The sequence below is a fragment of the Megalobrama amblycephala genome, linkage group LG17, assembly GCF_018812025.1.
Source record: "Megalobrama amblycephala isolate DHTTF-2021 linkage group LG17, ASM1881202v1, whole genome shotgun sequence".
Classification (NCBI taxonomy): domain Eukaryota; kingdom Metazoa; phylum Chordata; class Actinopteri; order Cypriniformes; family Xenocyprididae; genus Megalobrama; species Megalobrama amblycephala.
The window spans coordinates 542,147-558,549 of record NC_063060.1 but is presented as its reverse complement, the minus strand read 5'-3'; the positions used below and the strand labels follow the sequence as shown (position 1 = coordinate 558,549).

The 16,403-nt window shown below is 36.0% G+C and overlaps 1 protein-coding gene across 10 annotated transcripts in view; it reads right to left on the bottom strand.

Annotated features, from left to right (window-relative positions):
• Window positions 1–16,403, bottom strand: part of LOC125250592 (receptor-type tyrosine-protein phosphatase mu-like) — a 230,570-nt gene that overhangs the window by 135,787 nt on the left and 78,380 nt on the right. For all 10 annotated transcript variants that reach the window (XM_048163240.1, XM_048163241.1, XM_048163242.1 and 7 more), the window contains exon 3: window positions 7,883–8,157. In XM_048163240.1, coding sequence (XP_048019197.1) covers window positions 7,883–8,157 — 275 coding nt within the window. The remainder of the gene's footprint in view (window positions 1–7,882; window positions 8,158–16,403) is intronic.

The following is a 16,403-nucleotide window of genomic DNA, read 5'->3' as shown; positions in this document are numbered from 1 at the left end:
CGAATTAAATATATGGTAATAAATTTGGATTAACTTGATTAAAAACCTTTTCTGTCATAATTTACACTCCCTCATGACTTTTCAAACCTGTATGAAGTTCTTTCATTGTTAAGGGACTGAACTGCAGGTTGAATCTGAAGATATGTGGTTGATAGTGTCTGTTAATGAACCCCCAGTCACTGTCGTCCTCAAACAAACATGAACACAGACGCTTGTTTGACTGTGGTGTCAGACAGAGGGCCAGGATTCCCCCGGACGGACACAAGCTCAGATGAGGGACAGGAATGACTGGCTTCCTTCAGGAACTGGGTGCGGTTCTCCAAACAGCCCGTAATATCACACAGCCCTGCCAGCTCACATCTAGCCACATACACACACAGCAGTTGCTGCTTCGCCACGTTAACTCCATCACTGCCATCAGGAGACTCTTACTGCACTCAAAGACCTGGACGAGAGAGGACAGACAACGACTGATGAGACGAGACTAAATGAGAGGAGAGACAAGTTTCTGTCAGGACCATTATCGTCAAAGATGATTGACAATTGCATGGAGTTTGGATTGGCGGTATGGTTCTCCTTGCGCATCCATGCAGCCTAGCATGGATAAAAACAGGGAGAGAAGCGATAACCCCCCCTTAAGGTTAACAGAACAGAACCAACATAAATGTATTGCAGATATCATTAATATCAATATTTTTGATGTACTAAATAATTTGAGAAATTAGTCTGATTCAAGGGGAATCAGAAAGCCGAATCCTGGCTGGATGGAGGAGGGTAATAAGCTGATAATACTGAGAAGATTATATATGGATGCTGTGATAGGCGTCGAGACAAAGTGAGAAGAGGTGAGACGAGATGAGACGAGACGAGAAATGAGATGAGACAAAGTGAGAAGAGGTGAGGTGAGACGAGACGAGACGAGAGAAGAAAGAAAGAGAGAAGAAAGTAGAGACGCAACAAGAAATCAAATGAGACAAGGTTTGATGAGATAAGATGAATTGAGAGGAGATGAGAAGAGATGAGATGAGAAATCAGATGAGACAAAGTGAGAAGAGGTGAGGTGAGGTGAGGTGAGGTGAGACGAGACGAGACGAGAAATGAGATGAGACAAAGTGAGAAGAGGTGAGATGAGGTGAAGTGAGGTGAGACGAGAGAAGAAATCAGATGAGACAAGGTTTGATGAGATAAAATGAATTGAGAGGAGACGAGAAGAGATGAGATGAGATGAGAAATCAGATGAGAAAGTGAGAAGAGGTGAGGTGAGACGAGACGAGAAGTCAGATGAGACAAAGTGAGAAGAGGTGAGGTGAGACGAGACGAGACGAGAAATGAGATGAGACAAGGTGAGGTGAGGTGGTGAGGTGAGGTGAGGTGAGGTGAGACGAGATGAGACGAGATGAGATGAGAAATCAGATGAGACAAAGTGAGAAGAGGTGAGGTGAGGTGAGGTGAGACGAGACGAGATGAGACGAGATGAGAAATCAGATGAGACAAAGTGAGAAGAGGTGAGGTGAGGTGAGGTGAGGTGAGACGAGAGAAGAAATCAGATGAGACAAGGTTTGATGAGATAAAATGAATTGAGAGGAGACGAGAAGAGATGAGATGAAATGAGAAATCAGATGAGAAAGTGAGAAGAGGTGAGGTGAGGTGAGGTGAGACGAGACGAGAAATCAGATGAGACAAAGTGAGAAGAGGTGAGATGAGGTGAAGTGAGGTGAGACGAGACGAGAAATGAGATGAGACAAAGTGAGAAGAGGTGAGGTGAGGTGAAGTGAGGTGAGACGAGAGAAGAAATCAGATGAGACAAGGTTTGATGAGATAAAATGAATTGAGAGGAGACGAGAAGAGATGAGATGAAATGAGAAATCAGATGAGAAAGTGAGAAGAGGTGAGGTGAGGTGAGGTGAGACGAGACGAGAAATCAGATGAGACAAAGTGAGAAGAGGTGAGGTGAGGTGAGACGAGACGAGACGAGAGAAGAAATCAGATGAGACAAGGTTTGATGAGATAAAATGAAAATAATTGAGAAGAGAACAGAACAGAACAGAAGAGAGACAAGACACAACAAGAAATCAATTTAGAACGTAGTTTGATGAGATAAGATGAATCAAGAGGAAACTAGCAAAATGAGGCGAGATGAGAAGAGATGAGATGATACGAGACTAAATGAGACACGGTTTGATTAGAGGAGATGAATTGAGATGAGACGAGATGAGATGAGATAAGAGACGAGAGGAGAGAATGAGATGAGAGGAGCTTTCAGACTCTTTTCTGTTCCTGTAAGTTACATTGTTTGTTCATGTACCAATAAACCACCAGAAAGGTGAAAGCAGAGCGAGACGTGTCTCATTACCATCTCACTCTTGTCTCATGAAGAGACTGAAGGCTCATTGGGACATTTGCACTCTCATCGCTCTCTAACCCTTTAAACATTAAACCAACAGAATCTTCTGACTTCAGCTTGACACACGAAAGCCCTCACAAACACAGAGATGAAGCTTTTGTTTTTCCGAGCGATGTGTCGAGATGTAAACAAACTTCTTGTTGCACTAATGACATTACACTGGCATTATAATTAGCATCTCACTGACTGAAGACTTTCGGTTTCACATCAATCTGAACTGACCTGCAGACACTGTGTACAAGAGGTCAAAGGACGAATGCGCTCATGAGAACGGGACAGATGTAGAAATGCATAAAAAATAAATGTCACATTCAATTAAAAGTTCTGATCGCTGACCTGATCGTACCAATTAGCGCAGAGGCTTCAACCACGTCTTTCTACTGAGGAAAAACATCAAATCGAGTCTGTAATTACAAAATAATGTCCAAAGCACCAGGTGGTTTCATTTTGACGATCACTTATGATACTGTGCAATTAAAGCAACCAATAATTATCCTGACGTCGCTAATTAGATACACATTCGCTTTATTCTCATCACACAGAGCGATGCATGTGAAATCTTTTCAAGAGCCTTAATAACACACACTAGTTAGAGATCAAACATCATCCCGTCGAACTAATCGAGCAACATTTGAGAGCGCACATCATTCCTAAACGCAGACGGGATAGAAATAGAAAGTCACAGGAAAGTCACAGACGCCAACAATTTCAGCCAACACATGGGCGGCTCCTGCAATCTGTTACACTCAACCCATGTCGGATATGTTGGGACACTCATGTTAAACCGCTCCCAGAGTCGGAATGCCGGACAAATGTGCTGGATGTTTGAACACAAGTGAAGGAGCATATTTCAGGCGGCTGAGGTTAAAACCACGGCTGCTCTCAGTTTACCACAGTACTCACTACTGTTAATCTGAGAGTTACATGTGTGTGTTCGTGTTTCTGAATGAGGAACTGATGCAGGTCAGATCAGGGTTGCATGAAGTTTTTCTACTTTACACCAAAATTGTGACAAGCACTCCAAAATCAATCCAAAATCACAGCCAATCAGAAGAGCGTGTGGGCGGAGTCTTTCTGCACTCGCAACCAAATCAATCCAAAATCAGCCAATCAGAAGAGCGTGTGGGCGGAGTCTTTCTGCACTCGCAACCAAATCAATCCAAAATCAGCCAATCAGAAGAGCGTGTGGGCGGAGTCTTTCTGCACTCGCAACCAAATCAATCCAAAATCACAGCTAATCAGAAGAGCGTGTGGGCGGAGTCTCTCTGCACTCGCAACCAAATCAATCCAAAATCACAGCCAATCAGAAGAGCGTGTGGGCGGAGTCTATCTGCACTCGCAACTAAATCAATCCAAAATCACAGCTAATCAGAACAGCTTGTGGGCGGAGTCTATCTGCACTCGCAACTAAATCAATCCAAAATCACAGTCAATCATAAGAGCGTGTGGGCGGAGTCTATCTGCACTCGCAACTAAATCAATCCAAAATCAGCCAATCAGAAGAGCGTGTGGGCGGAGTCTCTCTACACTTGCAACCAAATCAATCCAAAATCACAGTCAATCATAAGAGCGTGTGGGCGGAGTCTCTCGCACTCACAACCAAATCAATCCAAAATCACAGCAAATCAGAAGAGCGTGTGGGCAGAGTCTCTCGCACTCGCAACCAAATCAATCCAAAATCAGCCAATCAGAAGAGTGTGTGGGCGGAGTCTCTGCACTTGCAACCAAATCAATTCAAAATCACAGTCAATCATAAGAGCGTGTGGGCGGAGTCTCTCGCACTCGCAACCAAATCAATCCAAAATCAGCCAATCAGAAGAGTGTGTGGGCGGAGTCTCTGCACTCGCAACCAAATCAATCCAAAATCAGCCAATCAGAAGAGCGTGTGGGCGGAGTCTCTCTGCACTCGCAACCAAATCAATCCAAAATCACAGTCAATCATAAGAGCGTGTGGGCGGAGTCTCTCGCACTCGCAACCAAATCAATCCAAAATCAGCCAATCAGAAGAGCGTGTGGGCGGAGTCTCTCTGCACTCGCAACCAAATCAATCCAAAATCACAGCCAATCAGAAGAGCGTGTGGGCGGAGTCTCTATGCACTCGCAACCAAATCAATCCAAAATCACAGTCAATCATAAGAGCGTGTGGGCGGAGTCTCTCGCACTCGCAACCAAATCAATCCAAAATCAGCCAATCAGAAGAGCGTGTGGGCGGAGTCTCTCTGCACTCGCAACCAAATCAATCCAAAATCACAGCCAATCAGAAGAGCGTGTGGGCGGAGTCTCTATGCACTCGCAACCAAATCAATCCAAAATCACAGTCAATCATAAGAGCGTGTGGGCGGAGTCTCTCGCACTCGCAACCAAATCAATCCAAAATCAGCCAATCAGAAGAGTGTGTGGGCGGAGTCTCTGCACTCGCAACCAAATCAATCCAAAATCAGCCAATCAGAAGAGCGTGTGGGCGGAGTCTCTCTGCACTCGCAACCAAATCAATCCAAAATCACAGCCAATCAGAAGAGCGTGTGGGCGGAGTCTCTATGCACTCGCAACCAAAGAGTGACTGAAACAATCTTTAGAATTGAATACACTTGGATGTAAAATGAATGTATGATACATACAGTATGTGAAATATGAATGATGATAATTATTTTACATTGAATCTCAATAACAATAAATTATATAAAATAGAAATTTTATAAGTAGTTCAAACACATAAACCTCAAAAATATATACATATTTTCAAGATCTGAGATGAATTATCCATTGTCTCTTTGAGTATGGCTGTAAAGATTACACAAAATGATGTTCTAACTTATCTTAGACCTTTTTAAGATTAAATAAAAGCACGTAATTAGTTCCTGCGATTATCACTGTCATCTTTGTTTGTATCTGCAGCCACGATGTCACAGAAATAGAACCCGATTAGAATCCTCTGTTGTTCGTTGCAGCTAATTATGATAAAAACTCTGATTAACATGATAAAGATACTTTTTTAATTGTGCGTTGTGGAGTTGGGTCTGGTTAGGACAGGGTGTTAGCAGCTTCACAGATGCGATCACTAAAGATTTGGAAAGTCATTAGAGTTAATGAGTAAATTAATTTTAATTATTGCCTGAATTATTCCTCTAATGCAATCAAAAGTTCAGTAAAGCATGAATAATCTGACAGAAGCCCATTTAAAATCCTTTTGAATCGGCTCACGGTCCTCCACACATCACGATGAAACTTCACAAATGAAACGATCACGTGTTTGGCGGTGTGTTCTCCTAAACCATCTAATCAGGCCGGGTCTCGTCGTAACCTCTTGCCCGCCTCCTCACTGCCGCTCTAATGGAGTAATTTACCAAAGCACGCTTTCCCTGTGCGGGGTCACGGGGGCTCGTTCCACCAATTAACACGGGGCTCCGTCAGCACCCATGAGAACGGGTCACTAATAACCAGCATGTGTGAAATCAGACCGTCTCTCTTCATGCTCAAAGCACATGTGAAAATCAACCACCGGAGGAGCAGAAAATCTGATTCTCTTTTTCTCTCTAATGGGGGCAGATTTTCATTACATTCACCTGAAACTGATGGGCAGGTGGCAGCAGGACAACACACACACACACACCTGTGGGGCTGCACGATTAATGAAAATAAAAACAAAAACACAATATGGCTTTGCGAGATTATCAAAATGCTAAATGCACGTCTTCTTTGACACAAGTGCAACGCATGATCTGGTGTTTTTAGTGTCTCAGAGCACATGAACTCTGAGTTTGGGTCACTTATAAGGTGCATTTAATAGTGAAACGTCAAACGTATTCACAAACTTGTAATGAGACGCGCTTATAAACTGGCTGTTGTCATCGAAAGAGAAGCTTTAAAGTTGCCTGCAGTTTTCTAAACTAAAAACTAAAGCTGGTACAGCGTTTGAAAATGAAGAAATTAAGACAGCCATAAATATATTAGTGTTGCAATTTTACTGTTGTACTATAAAATAAAATTATTATTTTATTATTTTGCTTAAATATATTGTTTGTATTTTACAGTGTAACATTTATTAATTGTATTTATTATTTTAATAAAAACAATAACAATATTAATGATAAAAATAATAATATAAAAATTACAATTGTAATATTTATTTTATTTTATTATTTTATTTATTTACAATAACAATAATATTAATAATAATAACTTAAACAACAATATTGTCCTTCATTTTACAATAAAAATTATAATAGTAATTTCTTAATTTTCTTTATTTTATTATTTTATTTAATAATAGTATCAATTACAACAACAACAAACAACAATTATTATTATTATTATTATTATTATTATTATAAAACTAATGTTTACATACATTTTGAATATTTTTTATTTTACAGTGAACAAAAACAACAATGATAATATGAATATTAATAATAATAATAATAATATAAAACACTTATAACTTCATTCAATATTTTTTATTTTACAGTAAAAATTACAATTGTAATATTTATTGTCTTTTATTATTTTATTTACTACAACAACAACAATAATATTAATAGTGTTAATAATAATAATAATAATAATATAAAACACTTATTATAACATTTTCCTTCAATATTTTTTATTTTACAGTAAAAATTACAATTGTAATATTTATTGTCTTTTATTATTTTATTTACTACAACAACAACAATAATATTAATAGTATTAATAATAATAATAATATAAAACACTTATTATAACATTTTCCTTCAATATTTTTTATTTTACAGTAAAAATTACAAATGTAATATTTATTGTCTTTTATTATTTTATTTACTACAACAACAACAATAATATTAATAGTGTTAATAATAATAATAATATAAAACACTTATAACATTTTCCTTCAAGATTTTTTATTTTACAATAAAAGTTACAATAGGAATTCTTATTTTTATGTATTTTATTTAATAATACTAACAATTACAACAATAACAATAATAACAATTATTATTATTATAAAACTAATTATTATATTATTTTCCTCAAACAGGTTTTATTTTACAGTGAAAATAACAATAGTGATATTTCTTATTTTTCTTTATTTTATTTAATAATAATATAATAAACTATTATTATTATTTTATTATTATTATTATTATTATTATTATTATTATTATTATTATTATTATTATTATTATTAAGCATTGATTGATTGAAAAACAAAAATAGCAACTACCTGTTGGTCCAGTAGTTCAGATCAGTTCTGCTGCACAAAGTCTCAAACATCAAAACAGCATTTTAAAACCAAAACCTTCACTAATAACATGACAGCTATAAACTCATGTAAACAAATCTGAATGATAATAGCATCTGGTGTGCAACATTACTGATGTTACAAAAGTCTTCATCACAAATCCATGTTTTTGTGAATCATCTACAGGCCAAAACCAACGGCATGAACGATGCGCTCCATCAGGGTTTAGTTTAGCGTTTCTCACATCTATATTTGCTCACCTGGTAGAAGTTGGGCCAGTATGTGCTGATGGCCAGCTCCACCTGGTTCCAGCTTCGCCCGGCGGGTCCAGACGTGTTCCACACGGGCAAACCCATGGGGCTGTTGTTCTCCTTGATGTAGACGTTCAGATGTCCAGGCCTGCCGCCCTCTCGACCCGCAACGTAGAACTGAAATATGACGCAGTGCGTGTCGTTCTCTTTGAGCTGCGGAGTGAAGAGTAAAGCCTTCTGCCCGGCGAACCGACCCGACGAGTTCACCATCATGAACGCTGAACCTGTGGAGAAGATCACAGCGATGACATGAGCGTGTTTCATCTCACAGAGAAGCCAGATAAATATGGTTTATGGAGTGTAAATACAGGTGCTGATACTGAGAGCAGATCATCACACGCCGCTGTGTTTATGAGACATATGGAATACGTTAATGTGTTTATCAACATGGTAAAATCACTGCAGTGCCAGTAATTGATTAAAGAGGAGCCACTTCATTAAGGGAGCAGCTTAATTCATCTTAATTAGCATTGCTAATTAATGTATATCTGTTTCAATCAGGCTGCTGCCAAATTTAACACACTCTGACTCACGATTACAGACACACACGGGTGAAGTGCACTAAACACACACACACACACACACACACACACACTCGCTTTCTAGTGTTGTTGATGTTTATCCGTTCACACTGATCCTCTGCCTCTCACGCTGGACATCTGTTTGCTTTCCTTACTGACACTTTCCTGAGTTTGGAAACACCTGCTGCTGATAAACACACACACACACACACACACACACACACACACAAACACACGTCATGCTGACATATAGCAGCAAAGTTACTTATAGTCAGAAGAACATCATTATTCATAATTCAGTTCAGTTTAATAACTGTGTCAATGAAGAGTGCAAAATTCATTCATTATGAAACAAAGTGGATAAGCAGATAACAGTGTCATTATTCAGATCAACTCAGTCCAACAAGAGCTTGTACTGAAACTGAACTGCAGAAACGACCTGCTCTGAACTTCTGAATGTCTTCTGATGTGAGTGTGACCTCTTTAAAACACCCTGATATATCCAGGATTTCCAGGACCAAGGGAACACGGTCTCTATCGCACACACACACGTGATAAAATGGGGCACAAACCCTGTTAAACCTGAAGGCCTGACCTCACACTGCTGTCACACACACACACACACACACACACACACACACACACTAACGTGTATAACTATCAGCTGAACGTCTGTTTAATACATTCTAGAAGAATCAACTTAAAGAGCTGCTGAAAAATTATCTATGGACACTTTATGTAACAAAATTTGTTGCTGCCTTAAAGGATTAGTTCACTTTCAAATTAAAATTTCCTGATAATTTCCTCTCCTCCATGTCATCCAAGATGTTCATGTGTTTCTTTATTCAGTGAAAAAGAAATTGAGGAAAACATTCCAGGATTTTTCTCCATATAGTGGACTTCACTGGGGTTCAACGGGTTGAAGGTCCAAATGTCAGTTTCAGTGCAGCTTCAAAGAGCTCTACATGATCCCAGACGAGGAATAAGAGTCTTATCTAGAGAAACCATCAGACATTTACTAAAAAAAAAAATGAAAAATTATATACGTTTTAACCATAAATGCTCATCTTGAACTAGCTCTCTTCTTCTTCTTCTTCTTCTTCTTCTCTATTTGAGTTCTGATAGTGTAGATGCTGCTAAGTGTATTACTGCCCTCCACAGGTCAAAGTTTAAATTAAAGTGTCATATACAATATGCTAGTGCAAGTATATAACAATTAGTTCAAACTTTGACCTGTGGAGGGCAGTAATACACTTAGCAGCGTCTACACTGCTGGAATTCAAATAGAGAAGAAGAAGAAGAAGAAGAGAGCTAGTTCAAGATGAACATTTGTGGTTAAAACTTATATAATTTTTCATTTTTTTTTTAGTAAATGAATGATGGTTTCTCTAGATGAGACTCTTATTCCTCGTCTGGGATCATGTAGAGCTCTTTGAAGCTGCACTGAAACTGACATTTGGACCTTCAACCCGTTGAACCCCAGTGAAGTCCACTATATGGAGAAAAATCCTGGAATGTTTTCCTCAATTTCTTTTCCACTGAAGAAAGAAAGACATGAACATCTTGGATGACATGGAGGTGAGTAAATTATCAGCGAATTTTCATTTGAAAGTGAACTAATCCTTTAAAATTAAGTTTAGTCAACTTGAAGTGACAATTTGGACATTTGAGTTGACTAAACTTAAAATTTTAAGGCAGCATTTTAAGTTTAAACTTTTTTTAAACATTGTCACTAACTGTACTTAATTTGTCTTCCATTGAAACATATAAATATCTTCTGTATAAAAATATATTTTATATAATATAGTTATATATATTTACAACACTTATTAACCTTTGTTATTAAAAATACAATGATCATAGTTCACAGTGCATTAACTAATAACAGATGCAACTTTTTATTTTAATAATGCATTAGTAAATGTAGAAATTAATTAAGATTAATAAATGTTTCATAAGTATTTTTTCATGTTAATTAATCGCATTAGATGTAATTTTACTGTCAAATGTTACATACACATTACATATTTTTCAAATAAATAATTCTGTTTCTTCTCCATTTTGTTATCAGAAATTATATATATATATATATATATATATATATATATATATATATATATATATATATATATATATATATATATATATATATATATATATATATATATATATATACACACACATAGCTATTTTTGTCTTGTTTTCCAGTACAAATACCTAAACAATCTTAAATGCTTTAACAAATGCACTTAAAAGCAAAACAATTTTTTTTTTTATTTAAAATTTAAAATTTAAAATGTATCAAAATGAAGTGAATTTATCATTAAAACAAGAACAAATATCTGCCAATGGAGTCAGAAAAATAAACTTAATTCCCCCCAGTAAAAACAAGACTTAATATCTTAAGTAATTTTCCATCTGAAGTAAATGTTATAAGATTTTGTATATATTTGAACTGGAAAACAAGACAAAAATACTACGCAAGAAACCCCTTTTTTTGCAGCGTACTAAATGAAAAATAAGATCTTTAAATGAAATTTATGCATTCACAATACAGCAAACGCTCTCATGCATTGTGTAATTAGTTTTTAATCAACTCTAGCATGTCTTCCAGTGCAAATGATGAGATTTAAAGCTGTGTTAATCACTTCAGCACTGCTTCTGTGTAACGACCACTTCCTGTCCGCCAGAATAATTAGCCACCGTCTCCAGCAGCAAATTATAATGAGTGTGTTTTTTTGTGGCGAACACACGACTGTTTCCTCCTCCTTAACAATTGCATGTTCGGCCCAATTAGCCGCGGAGCTGGAGTGTCTCAGAAAGGCCAGCGGCTCCTGTCACAGGTCTGCAGGAGAATGTGTTTATTAGCACTTCAACAAGCTCCGCGCCCTATTGGACGAGAGACGATGACCCTACAACACCTGCTACGTGTCACATGACTCACCATCACTCAGAACTCTCAATATGTAAAGACACATTTAGATTTCACAAACTGCAGATCACCGACACGACTCGAATGTTACCGTTAGTTAATGCATTAGTTAAGATCAACAGGAGATATATTGTTACAGCATGTTACTGTTTGCTAATAAAAATGCAATTGTTTATTGTTTGTTCATGTTAGTGCACAAACAAATGAACATTAAAAATGAACATTAAGATTAATAAATGCCATTTAAGTATTGTTCACTCATTAAACTATTACAACTGAAATAATTTAAACATTAAAATAAAATATAAATAAACATGTTGTCACAACAGTAATAATTCTACATCCTTTATTAAACTAAAGTAGTTTCAATATTCACTAATGCATTTTTAAAAATTGTTTACAACATTAAAGCACTAACGAATAATTAAGTAATTTTATTAACTTACATTGACAAAGATTACATTAAACATTAAATGTTGTAAAAATATTTTTACTGTCAGCTCATGATCATAAATACATTAAGTAATGTTTGCTACATATTGCTAACATTTTAACATGTTGCCAGTATGATTTAGTGCAGTGCTAGCATTTTTCTAACATGATTTAACACATTGCTAGCATGTTTTAACATTTCTAGATTAGCATTTCTAGCATTATTTACGACTACTAATGTTTTATCACACTGCTAGCATGTTTTAGCATGTTGCTTGCATGATTTAATACTGTGCTAACATGTTTCTAGCATGTATTAACAGGTTGCTAGTGTGTTTTAACTTTGCTAACATGTTTAACACATTGCTAGCATGTTTTAGCATGTTGCTTGCTGATTTGGTACAGTGTTAGTATGTTTCTAATGTTATTTAACACATTGCTAGCATGTTTTAACACATTCCTAGCATTTTTTAACATGCTTCTTGCATGATTTAGTATGGTATTTCTAACATAAATTAGTACATAGCATGATTTAACATTTTCCTAGCATTTTTCTAGCATTTTTCTAGCATGAATTAACACAATGCTCACATTTTTTCTAGCATTAAATATCACATTGCTAACATGTTTTAACGTTGCTAACATGAATACATTGTTAACATATTGCCAATTTGATTTAGTACAGTGCTAGCATGTTTCTAACATGATTTAACACATCGCTCGCATGTTTTAACATGTTGCTAGCATGATTTAGCATTTTGCTATCACAATTTATTGTTCTTAACATATATCCAGTATTATTTATGACTGCTAATGTTTTATCACACTGCTAGCATGTTTTAACATGTTGCTTGCATGATTTAATACTGTGCTAACATGTTTCTAGCATTTATTAACAGTTTGCTAGTGTGTTTTAACTTTGCTAACATGTTTAACACATTGCTAGCATGTTTTAGCATGTTGTTTGCTGATTTGGTACAGTATTAGTATGTTTCTAATGTTATTTAACACATTGCTAGCATGTTTTAACACATTGCTAGCATGTTTTAACATGCTTCTTGCATGATTTAGTATGGTGCTAGCACGTTTCTAACAATATCGTTCAAGCATTTTGCAGCCATGTTTGAATTTACATGATTTTGAGCATGAGTTACCATGTTGCCAACATGATTTATCATGATTCTAACACAAATAGTAACATGTTCCTAGCATGTTTCTAACATGAATGAACACATTGCTCACATTTTTTCTAGCATTAAATATCACATTGCTAACATGTTTTAACGTTGCTAACATGAATACATTGCTAACATGTTGCCAATTTGATTTAGTACAGTGCTAGCATGTTTCTAACATGATTTAACACATTGCTAGCATGTTTTAACATGTTTTGCTAGCATGATTTAGCATTTTGCTATCACGATTTATTGTTCTTAACATATATTCAGTATTATTTAACACTGCTAATGTTTAACACATTGTTAATGTTTTAGCATGTTGCTTGCATGGTAATACTGAGCTAACATGTTTCTAGCATGATTTAACTTTGCTAACATGTTTTTACCACATTGCTACCACATTTTAACATATTTCTAGCATGTTTTACTGTTGCTAACATGATTCACCATATTTCTAACATAAATTAGTACATAGCATGATTTAACATGTTCCTAGCATGTTTTTAACATGAATTAACACATTTTCACATTTTTTCTAGCATTAAATATCACATTGCTAACATGTTTTAACGTTGCTAACATAAATACATTGCTAACATGTTGCCAATTTGATTTAGTACAGTGCTAGCATGTTTCTAATATGATTTAACACATTGCTAGCATGTTTTAACATGTTGCTAGCATGATTTAACATTTTGCTATCACGATTTATTGTTCTTAACATATATCCAGTATTATTTAACACTGCTAATGTTTAACACATTGTTAACGTTTTAGCATGTTGCTTGCATGGTAATACTGAGCTAACATGTTTCTAGCATGATTTAACTTTGCTAACATGTTTTTACCACATTGCTACCACATTTTAACATATTTCCAGCATGTTTTACTGTTGCTAACATGATTCACCATATTTCTAACATAAATTAGTACATAGCATGATTTAACATGTTCCTAGCATGTTTCTAGCATGAATTAACACATTTTCACATTTTTTTCTAGCATTAAATATCACATTGCTAACATGTTTTAACGTTGCTAACATGAATACATTGCTAACATGTTGCCAATTTGATTTAGTACAGTGCTAGCATGTTTCTAATATGATTTAACACATTGCTAGCATGATTTAGCATTTTGCTATCACGATTTATTGTTCTTAACATATATCCAGTATTATTTAACACTGCTAATGTTTAACACATTGTTAACGTTTTAGCATGTTGCTTGCATGGTAATACTGAGCTAACATGTTTCTAGCATGATTTAACTTTGCTAACATGTTTTTACCACATTGCTGCCACATTTTAACACATTTCCAGCATGTTTTACTGTTGCTAACATGATTTACCATATTTCTAACATAAATTAGTACATAGCATGATTTAACATGTTCCTAGCATGAATTAACACATTGCTGTTTTAACATGTTGCTAACATGATTTAACATTTTGCTATCACGATTTAATATGTTGTTAGCATGTTTTAACATGTTGCTTGCATGATTTAATACTGTGCTAACATGTTTTTAGCATGTTTTAACATGTTGCTTGCATGATTTAATACTGTGCTAACATGTTTTTAGCATTTTTTTAAGATGTTACTAGCATGTTTCTAACATGAATTAGCACATTGCTAATGTTTTAACATCTTGCTAGCATGATTTAACATTTTGCTATCACGATTTAGTATGTGGTTAACACGTTTCTTGCCTTATTTAACACTGTTAACATTTTAGCACATTGCTAGCATGTCTTAACATTTTGCAAACATGATTTAGCATTTTGCTATCATGATTAAGTATGTTGTTAACATGTTCTAGTATTATTTAACACTGCTAACGTTTTGACACTGTTAACATGTTTTCGCATGTTGCTTGCATGGTTTAATATTGTGGTAACATGTTTTAACATGTTTCTACCATTTTTTTAACATGCTGCTTGCATGACTTAATATGGTGCTAGCATGTTTCTAATGTTATTTAGCACATTGCTAGCACGCTTTAGCAGGTTGCTAGCATAAAGTTTACAGCACGTCTGGAGACGGTTCAGTGTCATGTGTAGTTTAGTTAAGGATTCATCAGTGTTGTGCTAAACTGACACTGATAACGCATTCATGCAGATGAGCGCCGGCAGCAGATGTGCATGTGCCACGGGTGGGATAAAACACGGATCCTCCTGCCAAATTCAAGCTATTGCACGAAGACTGCTGACATGAGAGCGTATGAAATCATAACTTTAATTTGAGCTTGTCTACTGGTTCCTCACACACACTGTGCACACAAATTACCATGACAATCTGCCGGTGTAATACACACATCAGCGCGTCTGAAGATCACTAACGCCAGCGGATCTCAAAGAAACTCCCCACAGCTCTGACAAGGTGAAACCATTACCTGCTCAGACGCGCCGCGCCACTAATTTACTCAGAGAATCTGCGGTCCGTGAGGAGGCCGCGCGGGTTTATTTCGGGCGTCTTGGCACCTGATGCTTCATTAGGGCATGCTGGGATACCGGGTGAGCTTGTCACACTAATGGCAGAGCTAATTAAAAAGAGTCTCGGACAAGCCGGGCATCACACAACATTATTATGAGGAGAAGTTTCACATGTGTAAGAGGTTTCTTAATAATGAGAGACAGTGCAGCCTAAAATAAAACGCATCTGTGTCATATTATTCAAACATCACAGAACATTAACGAGAAGAGTTATGATTAAAGTCTCTCTGTGTGACAGTGATCTGTCCGTCTGATTTAATAATTGCACATAAATGTGGTTTCAAATCAAACTTTACAATGAACTTGCTTCTGACAAACAACAAGCGTGTCTAAAATAATACCTGTACAAAACATGCACTGTCGTTTTGCTATGGTAATGTTATCAGATGCCATGGTATGTAAAATGTAACAAATTTAAATAAAAACAAAAATATTAACTTATTTAAAAAAAAAAAAAAAAAAAAAGATGGCATGTTTATTTAACATTTATTGCATGTCATGTGAGCTTTAACGCACATCAGAGAACCATGAACATGCAAATGCATTGAAAAATAATTAAAATGTAAAACAGGGGATGTTTTAGGTCAAAGTGGAAACCCTTATTTAAAGTAAATGGGATATCGGTTTGAAATGTAATTGTGTATTTTAGTATCAATAGCTAGTATCAATTTCCATTCGAAGTTGCGAATTTAACTCATGCACAAAATTGGAATATGGCATAAACATTTGCGAATAAAGCAGCGTTTCTATCCCATGTGTTCAAGAGAACAAAATCGTCACTTCCTGGAGCAAAATATCTAATAAAAACGCAAGTTGTTGCAATCGGGCTCTTTTAAATAATAATAATAAACGCTGTCATGTGATCTTGCGTTCGGATGCTGGTGTTTGGGAACACAATCGTGTGAGACGCTT